The 12906-nt window shown below is 37.7% G+C and overlaps 1 protein-coding gene across 1 annotated transcript in view; it reads left to right on the plus strand.

Moving 5' to 3' along the window:
* LOC139696010 (endothelin-converting enzyme 2-like) overlaps positions 1 to 12906 on the plus strand; it is a 44028-nt gene that overhangs the window by 15841 nt on the left and 15281 nt on the right. Inside the window, exons 3-4 of the mRNA XM_071594621.1 lie at positions 10695 to 11262; positions 12563 to 12679. Of these exons, the coding sequence (XP_071450722.1) occupies positions 10695 to 11262; positions 12563 to 12679 (685 nt within the window). The remainder of the gene's footprint in view (positions 1 to 10694; positions 11263 to 12562; positions 12680 to 12906) is intronic.

Consider the following 12906-nt stretch of genomic DNA (forward strand, 5'->3'; position numbering starts at 1 on the left):
AAGATTCGTCAATTTTCTATGATCACGTTATAATTTTCAGCACGTGGGTATTCAATCGTTGCCATATTGATGTTTTTACCTATACCATGTACGACCCTTAACAACTTGCATCTAATTCCAAGAAACTACGGAAGATGCCGCAACAGTAACTATTAACGGAGTCATTTGCTACACGTAAGTGTGCATTACAATGCAGCACTTTGAATGCAGTTCGATGTTTTTAAAATGTTTCAGTACACATACTCTCCCCAATCGATTGATATCTTGGGTTGTAATAGCCTGCCTACTATCTACAATGCATTTGTTTTGACCATGCCAATATTTTATGTATTTACTACCCTGAGAAAAAATTATCTATGAATTCGAGTCGCCGACTTTATCCGCTGAAAATACCAAATTATGAAACATTTTGAGACAGTCAAAATTCTTTGCTGAATTGAAGAGCGCACGAACTCTTCAAACATGCTAACATACTGTTCATTTGAGAATGATTCGGTATGAAGACAAATATTTTCAGACAAAGATACTCACCTATATTTTACGCTTCTCTATTCTCGCAAAGAAAAACTACGGGTATAACCAACTACTTCACAGATTCTTTCACATGAATAATATATCTATGTGATTATTTTCATGAAGGTAAGATTCATTTGAATATCAAGCATTTCGAACTATTATTAGTAATTTACCGATTAAGTTAGGTTTTGTATGGGCACAAGTACCTAATATTTTTGTTTTCTCTCCTAACAAAAGCAAAAACCAGCATCCTAATCTACATCGAAGTCCCCCTTCATCTCTGTTTACTACCTTCCTCTCTTCATTCCGTATAACATCCCTATTTTATTCCTGCCCCTTCCTCGTTTGCCTAACATTCTCCCCTATATCAAAGTCTTCAACATCCCACTGCCGATGCTTTGCACCCATTTCTTCTACCTCATTATTTCTCCCAACAATCCCCTCTCCTCACCCACCATACCTAGCGCGTCCTCATTTGTTTTCTTCTCTGTCCATTTCACTTTCTCCATCCTTCTGCGCACCCACATTTCAAAAGCCTCCAATCTACGCCACTCATCCTGCTTCAATGATCATGTTCCCATACCGAAGATACACGAATACGCTCCATATCAATGATTTAACGAGCCTTTTTCGAATATATTATCACAATTTCTGCTAATTTAAATTGCTCTTTGATTGCACTCTACTAAAAAACTTAATAATTTTAGCAAACTTAATTTTTTACTGGTTAAGGTCATAAAAATGCTATATTTGTCTGATTATTAGCCGCTGGAGACAGGGCATTTTATTAGGTATACACAGGAAACGAATCCTATATTACTAGTGGGCACATTTGATAACTATTGTTGGAATCTGGGATCAAGGATCGCTTCTGGAACGGAAATTATGATTTATGTTTCAAAAAAGTGGTTCAAATTGGAATGCGATGGTCATTCAGAGCTAAAATAATTCATATAATTACTTTCCTTTGAATACTTATTTGAAGCAATAATTACATTTATTTCCAAGTGAAATGGAACTGCGAATTGAAATAAATGAAATAGTAAATCCAGAGCACTTAGGGCAAAGCCTAATAAATTAAAGAATGAGCGATAATGAGATACGAGATTATTTCCATCTCGTATTTAAGACAAGAATGATTTCCGATAAACCCTGAATTTTGGTTTTGAACAGCTTAACGAAGCGCGGTTCAAATGGGACTTTAAATTGTTATCCTTACGATATTCGCAGCGAGAAAACCTGAAAAGTAAGTACCTCCCTGTCCTTTCACCCTGGAGATATCGTATGTATTCCCTCGACGATACACAAAGGTCGATCGACTCACGGAAACGTAAATTAACGATTCGCGAAGGTTTAACACAGTTTTGAAGTGTTAATTTCTTTAGTCAAATGCATTCCCATTATCAATCCTACGACGCACTCCTTGTAAATCTACTTCCTCGGCCACGTTTCCTTAACTTCATATCTCCGACATTCATCGAATTAGATGGTTTCATTTGACAAGTAAGTATACAGGTGACTTCGTACTAAACCCTCTTAGAGGTTTTCAAATCATACGTCGGGGTAGGGAGCTGCCATTAAATTAATTGAGGCTAATGGATGGAATTGGAGTGTACCTTTTCATATTGTTTGGGGGGGTAGTAGGTCAGGAGGAATTTTACGTGAGGCTTATTATTGCGATATTTCAGCCACTCGCTATGAAGAAAGAATTTTAATTACCATCGATAACCAAAGAAAACATTGTGTAAATTTTCACTTATGCAAAGATGTTTAATAAATATTTAAGCATTTATCAACCTATCTAAATAATTTCGAAATATTTGTTTAATTATACTGTATGTATTCTCTCATCAATAAATTGTCATGGTAGTGTACTTTTTCAGTGCAAAATAAAATGAGTTGATTATAAGGTAGTCGTAATGAAACGAGCTTTCGACAAATCTAAATTCGATTTTTCCATGTTATTTTCAAAATAAAGGTGCCCATTTAATACACATGCATTAATGAAAGCGCCGACATTATGGTCGGATGGGGAGGAGGCGGAGGGTCATGTGAAAGCATCCTGGCGAAGGGTCGAGGGGTATAAAAGAAAATGACCTCGCTTAAATAACGATGGTACCTAGAGAGAGGGAAGTTTCATTAATTTACCCCTATGAGATTCTTAGAAAGATATGAAGCGCATATAACGAATACAGTTTAGATTAATCTCCCGGTTTTGTCGTGGCACCCTTCGGTCCAGAATCGAGCACCCCAACTTATTGGACAACCACAATATGTCCCATATTTGCTAGAATTAAGTCAATTCAAGCAAACTTCGAAAGATTAGGTTGATTGACATTACTATTACGCCTCGATACACAGAAAACTCACTCGAATTTCTCTTGAAACTAATAAAGGATTACAATTATTACAGAAGTTCTTTTATAAATAATTTATTTAATACATTCGTAATGATTTCTCAACGGTCATTCTCGCGATACTCATAACAGCACGACATTACACTGTGATATACATTACAAATAATGAATGATATTGATGTTAGAACCAAATATACCTGGTTTTATAATACAGGATTACTGAAGTTCCTTAAGTTATGTGGACAAAATTATGTCCCAGGTCGGTGAAACACATTTTGTCAGCTCAATAAATTTTTAGAAGAGTGATTTAAGCTTTTTATTCCAATCTTGAACACTTCCTTAAGCCTGTTCCTGCCCTATTTGATCAACAGATATTCAATGTGAATATCTTTTGGATTAAATTATATCGCCGAACGTCGACTTGGATAACGCTTACATTTTATTATATGAGAATGTAGTCGTAAAATGCAGTTCAAAGATGTTGCTCTGATTGCAACGACTCATTACCATATACGATATCACGATATGATTGCAGTTCAAGATTATTGCATTTCCCGCGACATGTGGAGAAGGGGGTAGGTAACATCGTTCAAAGAAATATAGCTGGATTTTCTAGTTGCAGCCGTTACAACTCAGAAAAAATAAGTACTCTCTTATACTGAGTACTGGAAAAAAACCACTGTTCACTGAATAAAGCGGTACCGAATGCGAAGACAAATCATTCAATCTCTTTCATACCGGGTTTCAGCGCCCCTCTTATCTTAAACTACAGGTATATACTAGCCGCTCCTGAGTTACCAACTCGTAGTCATTCAAGGTTAAAGAACCTTGAGGTTGTCGAAATTCTGAACCACGATCACGCGTCCTGCCTAACCATCCAAGGCACTTTAGCTCCCGTCTCCCAGGGTCTTATGACACCGGCGGTCGACGTCAAAATACCCTGGGAGTTAGAAGGAGCTTGCTGGACACCGGTGAGTTCCTTCAAGGTAAGCTCCGTTCTCCTTCGCAGATGTGAATCCTGCATTTTTCAATCCAATTCAGAATTTCCATCGAAGTTTTCTTGCCATTGTATTAGCATCATATTTACTAGTATCAAGAGTGCAGCTAAAAAGTTGAATCTGATACTTTACTTATTTTCAAGTCTCATAAACAAAACGATCGTGTTTCCATAAACGAATATTTCTTCTAAGATTTTTTATTATCCAATCGATTTACTGTCAAGAAATAAATAATATGCAAATTAGTTTTGTTCATTCATTTTCCATGGGTAAACGTTTTTATGTAGATTGATGTAATGTGTATGTGCACCTAGATAACATATGATTTATTAAAATTTTACCAAGTGATCATAGTTTTTCGTATAATACTAACGCATAATGGCAAGATATCACGCATTATGAGCAAAGAATTTAGAAGATCTCCGTATAATTAAATTCTTTTAAAAATCCATTTACAAAATTATCAAATGAATTTATTCTCTGCAACGATGATATTACGACGAATATCGTCTGAAAGAATATAAAGAGCTCTGTCGCCAGCTCTGACGAATCCTCCTAATTTCCTACAGATTTATATAACCTGAAATTTCCTCTTGAAAAATTTCCAGGTGGGTAAATCTCAGATCAAACAGCAATATCAGGTAGTGTAATTATTATTGACACAAGTCTACCAGCCACAGTTGGTTTTGATAAACCCTTGGAATAAGCACTACCACACTTCTAAGCCTCTTCTAACACGACACACTAAACACCCTTAAGTCAGGAATGGAAAATAACTGATTTTAAACTCCCCTGAACTTCTACCTCGCTCCATTCCATCCTATATACCTATTCTTTGCCTCTCTACACCTCACTTACACCAATGTCTCTCCGAAGAGGTGCGTTCAAAAAAGTAACGGGAATTTCGTAATTACGCGTAGTGCACAACGTAGCGCACCAAGGAAAAGTTCTTGCCACAAGGTCAAACGATCAATAATAGGGCACTAATCACAAATTCAACGCCGTTTGGGGGAAACAATGCGAAAAAAACGCCCATATTTGTGGCGAAACAATTCATGGTTTTTGCACCCCACGAGATAATGCACTTGCTCACATTGCTCACTGCTTTTTTCGTGAGTTTTTGACAAAAAACAGCACCTTAATGATACCACAGCCTCCATATTCGCCAGACATGGCCCCGTGTGACTTTTTTTCTGTTCCCAAAAATAAAGAGAACTTTAAAGGGCCGCTGTATAACAAGCATAGATGAGATTAAAAACGCATCGCTGAGAAAGGACTAAAACCAAAGATCTAGTTCCAGATGTGTTTCAAGTATTGTAAAAAGCGCTGGCGTACTTTGTAAAATCTAATGGGAACAACTGGGAATGGGCTATCATTAATAAAGACGAATAAATAAAATTATTTCGAAATAACTAATTCAAATTCCCGTTATTCATTGAAGACACCCTGTATATAATGGTCTTCAGTACATTTCCCTACAATATCTCCGGCACCCCGACCTTTCCTGCCTTCTTCGACTTAGCCCAAAAATATTCTCTTTTTCTCTACCATGCATTCTCCGTTTGTCATCCTTTCTGCCAATTTTAGTTTCCCATTCTTCTCCAAGTCCACATCTCAAAAGCGTCCAAATCTACGCCTACCCTCTTCCATCAACAACCAAGTCTCAGAGTTAAACAGACCGCGCTTCATGCCCGATTTAACAATTTTTTCTTTATATTTTCATTTAAGGCCCCTGGGATTAACCTATTCTTTTTTGTTAAATCTCCTTTACCCAATTCAATTATTCTTTTAGTATAAATATTGCCCTTACTACTTTGCCTATTTTCGTCATAAACACTTCTAATAGTAAATAGGTGATGACTGATTTACCTACTCTAGTTTATGGTCTACGATTTTAATGTTTAAACCTTTCTATTTATTGAAAACCTCATTACCTTCGCTTTCTTAGAATGGTCTCTTATGCATCGCACTAGTTCTTTAATACGCTCAGTAATTACCACAACGTCTTGTTTGACTCGATAACCAAAGCCTGATCATCCGTAAATCTGACTTGATCGGTTCGCCGACAACTTTCATCCCAACCTCCGAAATTTCCCATGCTATCTCGTTCCTCCGCTTAAATGTCGGAAATAAAACTTGGCTTGCTTATCACGAAGACAATAATTAAGGTCATTTATATCGCTGTCGATGAACGATCGACAGAAATTTATCGCAATACTAATATCGCACCAGTTGTTAATCAAAAATCGTGCGGTTTCTTTCCGTTCTCCCAACTAAATTTCATCATTTCAAATGATACGGTAGATTTTTTTTTGGAACAGTTTTATAAGTTTTGCAGCTATTTTATTAAAATTTCATTCTTTATCATCCAAGCGAACCGATATTCCAGCAGGCAAATATGAAATATCATAAAATAAAATACGCAGGGAAAACATTATGTATTCATAAAAATTGCCACTTTCTCATATTTCTAACCATTATCTATGAACAAAATTTGCCGGACTATGTTCTTCCATAAGTGCCAAAAACCATTTCTCTCATTATATGACGAAATTTGATTCATTAAGAACAAAAGATTTGGGAGTTCAAGCCACCGGTTCATCGGGAATTCTTCTTTTCAAGATCTATTTTAACCATTAAGCGAAGCCTCGTTGCAGACTTAATTTTTATGTTTACCACTCATCCCCATATACGATTTACCCCGTTCTTTTTCCCGCGCCTTCCTTCCATTATCCTTGCACCCTGTCTAACCCCTCCGCAAACCTCGCCCTGTGCCAAAATCCATGAGAGACAATAGAACGGAATAGACCTTTCTTATGGTCTGTGACTCAAGTCTTTCCTACTTTACCCCACTCTCTAATTACCCATTTTAAGCTAATAGGTGCAGATACATCCTATTAATGCTACGTTTACTACCGAAAAAAACATGACTGAAGCTACTGAGAATGGACTCGGAAATATATGAAGGATAAGTGTACAGACTACGAAAAAAAGAAGACAAGTTAGAAAGACCAAGTCAAGGGATCCGGAAAGCGATGGCAATAAGTAAATAGTTCTTAGCTGTCAATTTACAGCATAAAGATAGAAAACAGGATTAGTTATTAATGATAATAATCTTTTTCTTTAAGAATATTTCTAAAAGCTTAGGCCAAAGTAGAAAATTTCTCTCCGGGATTTTCTGATTGTGACTTAACCCTCCTGAGGATAATAACTTGGCATGGTGGAATGACGAGACGAAATGTACTCCAATTCTCTTCAGTGACGTGGCTATTTCCATTAGGATGGCCATTTCAACATTTCGGGGTCACGGCAAAAAAACACCATAAAGAAAGAAATTGATGATAAACTTAATTATGTTTTACGTTGAAATGTAATGGACGGTGTTGTGACCGTCCATTACATTTCAACGTGAAACATGAACCCTTCCAAACACATGACTCAGCCCACTGACATGATGCATGACGCCTTAGTCGTCATGGGCAAATATATATGGTACCATATAATTTAAAGCACCTCTATACTTAAACTTAAAATATGGCACACAACATACCTACAGGGTGCGTACCAAAAGTAATGTAATTATTTTTCAAAAGTAATTTATTAAACAGATTTGCATAAACACTTCAAATTCTTCAAAGTACTGTCCTTGGGCCTCTACAAAGTTTTCCAGCGACTCTGCAATGACCGGTACGCGCCCTGGTAGGCGTCTTTATGTATTTCAAAAAAGGAATTATCGGTGGGGCACGAATTTCTAGAACTCTGAGGATTCAACACTGCTCAAAACTTTGTGATAAAAATGAGTTGACCAGAATTTGTTGTTTTATTTATTCAATAGTCAGATTTTGAGTTTTTTTGTTACCGTGTCAGTCCAATGTTTGGATCTAGTGTTGTAACTACGAGAGTAAACGGTAAATGACAAGAGAAGAGCAGCAAAAGATATGCCTACGGGCATTTGAATTAAGAATTGAAACGTCAGGCTATCTCTGAAGGCAGAGAAGTAGTAAAATATTAATGCTAAATGAAAAAAGGAAGTCCAAAGGGTTATGCTGGGCTTGCAAAAAGTGAAAATACAGTTGTGACTATCGGGTTTTTAGTGGAAAGGCAGCGTCGGTTCGATATATGACGATGAACCGAAATTTGGGACGGAGAATAATAAATTAGGCAAAATATATCTTGAACGCACTTAGTTATTTAATTATTGGAGTTATTAGTAGCGAAAAATTTAGTCCTGACCAGGATTACAACGAGTATACATGCAGACAAATGGTATACGAGAAGGAGAAATTAACGATGCTCAGCATTTGGATTTGGTCAACTGAAGGATAAATTGGAAAAATTCCTGGGAAATTTATCAATGGAGATTGGTAAAATGGTGAATGAAAGGGGTATCCAAGAGTGGAGTAGTAGAGGGTGATCTGGGAAAAAGGTGAATAGGATTGGTGAAACCAAGGTAAAAATTTTGTATGAGGCGTAGTTCAACTTCTGACTGAAACCTGGTCAAAACGTTATAATTAAATTCATAGATATGTACGTATACACTGAGAAAATGCTGGTGAATAGATGAATTATATTGCACTGCGGTTAGAAAGGGCTGAAGATATAATAATTAAGTTTAACTGTCAGGCAGATGCCATTGCCTGCGTCAGTTTCGTAGCAGGAAATATACCATTCAAAGATGAAGATTCAAGAATATTACCATCGGAAAAAATGACTAAGTATTAAATGCACGGTGCGATAAATCTACAAAGACTTGAACATGCACATGTTCTCCGTTAGCCCAAGGGATTGGTCCATTAAGAGTTTGAGTGTGGAGAAGAAGACTGCCTGAATACTATGGACAAGTACTGGGGGGAAATAATATGAATATTAACAAAAAGAAAACAAAAATTCTTGCATGTGGAAGAGAAAAGCTGAATACAGATATCACAATTCGAGGAGTGAAACTAGAGCAAGTGGAATCCTTCATCTATTTGGGCAGCAGCATAACATGGGATGAAAAAAGTTCGACCGACATAAAGCGAAGAATAGCCCAAGCAAAGAAGGCGTTCATTGAGAAGAGCCAACTACTATGCTCAAAGAACATAAGATTTCAAAAAGGAAGCAGTTTGTCCAAAGGTTCGTGTGGAGCATTCGACACGGACTGTTGGAAAAGTGGGCCAAAGAAGAATAGAAGCATTTGAAACATGATGCTGGACGAGAATACTGAAGATTAAATGGACTGCCAATGTGAGAAACGATGAAGTATATAGTAGGGTAGAAGGGGATAGGGCCATAGGTGGGAGCTCTATGGCAAAGATGAACTACATCTATATGGATTGGACATGCCTTGAGGCGCAATGGATTAGTTGGAAACATAATAGAAGGGAAAATTGAAGGAAAGATCCCGCGAGGAAGGCAAGAGACAAGTACATTGGGCAAATTAAGAAGGACGTAAAACAGGGAACATATCAGAGGGTGCGTGAATTAACACTAACTAGGGAAGAATGGAGAGCAGTAAACCAATCTTAGGATTGAACTACTGATGATGATGATATGAAGAAGACTCGACCACCAGATGCTCGGTGATACGAAAGTAGGAAGCACTTAAATGAAAATGTTTGCATGCTTCATTTGACTGAAACTGAAGAAAAATACATTGAAATCCCTGAACAAGGAGTACTAAACTTGTGGATTAAACAAAATAAAGTATAAGGAAATGATGAAAATAAAACAAAACAAAAAACAGAGACTCATCAATTCAATTATCCATGGAAATGTTGAAACCCCTCCAATTATTTCTCAAGCATCCATGAGGAACATTTGCTATCATCGATCGCCTGAATGAATTATAGTCTGATGCTATATCTTATACCACCAGATTTGTTAACTAATTACATCAATTTTGACCAATTTTCTCTCGGAACGAATTACTAGGATAAGTCAATAAATAACTCGCAACACTGGATAGAGGTGGAGGCAAAACTAATCTTATGTAACTTTCCGAAATTCATCCCACTTTTCTAAATATCCACCCTGTACATTCAGACACTAATCCAATCCCTTGACAAGTCCTTGATAGCCGGCAGCAAAGAAGTCTTTTGTTTACTGTCGCAGCCAACGAGTGACCTCTTGGATTAAGGCATCATCATTTTCAAAATGTCGGCCGCCCAAATTATTTTTTAGGGAGCCGAGCAGATGAAAATCACTGGAGGCTAAGTCGGAACTGTACGCTGGATGTTCCAAGCGTACTCAATGAAATGCTCGTAACAGTTCCTGCGCTTGTCTTGTACTTATTTATTGACTTATCCTCGTATATATCCTTATTTGCGGCCATTCCGATCACTCAATTTTCGATGTTGAATCCTGCGCACCTCTAACACGAATTATTTTTAAGGGAACAACTTAAAAGCATACATAACATAATAGCCATAATATTTCCACTTGTTCAGCCATAAAAAATTATTAATGCTCCATTGTAAAAAAATATGAATGCGACATTTGTTGTTGCTTGTTTGGATTTGACCCGCGGACCACCGATTGGCGACCGCTGACCTAGACTACCACTCCTCGAAACTGAAGATTTTCCATTATGAACTGTCTGACAAAGCTAAATGTACCAACCCCCTGCCATAAGAGTACTGATGAGAAGACATGCACGATTCTGAAAGCTTTCCAAAGGAGACCACATGATAAATGAATACGGTCATACCATACCAAATCCAATGTGTAGACGAATTCGAAGCTTGTGGTACTGAGATGCGCGCGAGAGACCCAAAGATTTTTGGTTCTGGCCAATGACTTGAAAGTTCCCGGTTCAACCATCTACCCATTTTATCTCTTCTAGGACGACGAGGAACCATCCGCGGAATGGGTAGGAAAGACGCAACCCGGCGAGGTCACCGAGTCTCCAGGGGACGGGAAATTGCTGCGGATCATCGTGGACGCTAGCGGGGACGGAGATGGCGACAAAGTGGGGGAGACCCCGCCGGCGGGAGGGGTTACTGGGACGACGTATCCCACCACGACGCTCACGGGAGGGCAGCACACCGAGCAGGTCGCGCAACAGAGGACGACCAAGAAGTTCATCGAAGGCGAGGGAACGGGAGGAGGGCCAGGGACGACCACCACGAGTTCCCCGGTTGTCAGCGAGACCGAGGGTCCAATAATGATGGGAAGGATGTCCCTCAATCTGGACGACGAGGATAAAACCAAGGAGGAGGACGAGAAGAAACCTGAGGTTTGCCAGACCGCATCCTGCAAATCCGTTGCGTCAAGGATGCTTGCACTCATGGACCACTCCGTCAGCCCATGCGACGACTTTTACCAGTACGCCTGCGGAGGCATGTCAGGCTTGAGCAGCCATTGGATATCCGAAGAGGTTCCCGGCGAAAACGCTTGGTCACGCATATCAGGTTGGCTGGTTCGGAGAGAATTGGTGGAAGGGTTAAACAAAAATGTCACAATCTGAGACACTAGATTGAGATGATCTCCCTGGTAATTCGAAATGAGAGACCGGTGGCGCAGTAATTTCCTAATGCACAAATCATTTCAAGTCGAATCATTTTTTTGAAATTTGTGAAATACCATGCATTTTAATTTACATCAACCGATGACCCTGTTAAAATGACTGTCGCGCCATCTCGATTTGAATTCTTTGAATAGAAATTTGGTGATGGAATTCACCAAATCCGTTTAAAAATGAGAAAGAGTGCATTTAATTGAATCAAACTTTCGCATAATACATAACAATAACAGGATGCACCTAAATGGAATCACCGTCCAAAGATTTTACTTTGGTACCTATTCTGGGAAAATATTATGTGATTTCCATTTGTGCTATAATGTTGGTTATTGAATTGATGCCTAAATGAAGAAATGCAAAATAAATAAGTAAACATGCCAACAAGGCAACTTTCATAAAACTCCTGAAATGTTTCAAAATTGACATTCTCATATGATACGATAGCTCTTCACATCTCCTTGTGTCCTGCTATCCTATTCATTTTTTCATATTTCCCATCATCTTGATTTTACTTAGCATCTTGCATTCCCTTCATTTTTTTCTTTTGGTCATTCTCATCAGGACTCCACCTGAGCAAGATTTTCTCTTTTAATCAGTGCCCCAATTCGATTCCTCTTTCTGTTTTCTAAAAGATGAAAAATCTTTCTTCCTTTGCCAACTCTCTTCAGGATTTCCTTCATTCAAATCTTCTCTACAAAGCTGATCTTTCCATTCTTCTCCAGGCCCGAATTTCAAATGCCTCTATTCTTTTCCCTCCTTCTTTTCTTAGTCTCAATTTTTGGCCTTATATACAAATGTCACTCCCCAAACCAAACATTTTTTTACCTTTCTTACCCTCAATCCTAAATATATTAGTTCATTAAGTATTCTCCGTTTCCTATCAAGGGCCCACTTAGCTAATCACATCTCAGTTTTGCCATGATAAAAATATGTAGAATACCAAGTTACTTAAATGAACATATTTGAACCTCAATCATAAATTCCATTATTAATGAAAATACATGGAGTTTCCATAATATAAGTAAATATCAAGCTATTGTTCTGAGTTTAAAAATAATATAAATTAATTTTCAAAGTAATTTACTTCAATTTGATTGGTACACAATGGCAATGATATATGTTCAACAGAAATGAAAAACTGTGATAGAATTAGTCACTTAAATGTTAAGCCTGATTATTTATCTTTACAGATATGCTGAATCATGTTAATCAATTCAGTCCGATGAGCCACAAAAAATTCAAATCTTTCCATGATAGCTGCATATTTTATGACCTACATGTTACTCTTGAGGAGAGGATACATAAAGGTAGGCTAGTAAATGAAAGCAGTGGGTACCTAACATTTCAAACAATGGATAATTCCAAAGTATCCTAATTCAAAAGTGCAGCACAATTAAAAACAAGATGAAACTGAAATATAAACCTTTTACACATAAACTGTAGAAGATACTGTAAATGCAAATCTATCTACACTACCGGTAATTATATCAGCCATTGTCACTATTTTGAGGAATTTTTTACTGAGAAACAGTGG

The sequence above is a fragment of the Hetaerina americana genome, unplaced genomic scaffold (assembly GCF_022747635.1).
Source record: "Hetaerina americana unplaced genomic scaffold, ioHetAmer1.1.p SCAF_65, whole genome shotgun sequence".
In the NCBI taxonomy this organism is placed as follows: Eukaryota; Metazoa; Arthropoda; class Insecta; order Odonata; family Calopterygidae; genus Hetaerina; species Hetaerina americana.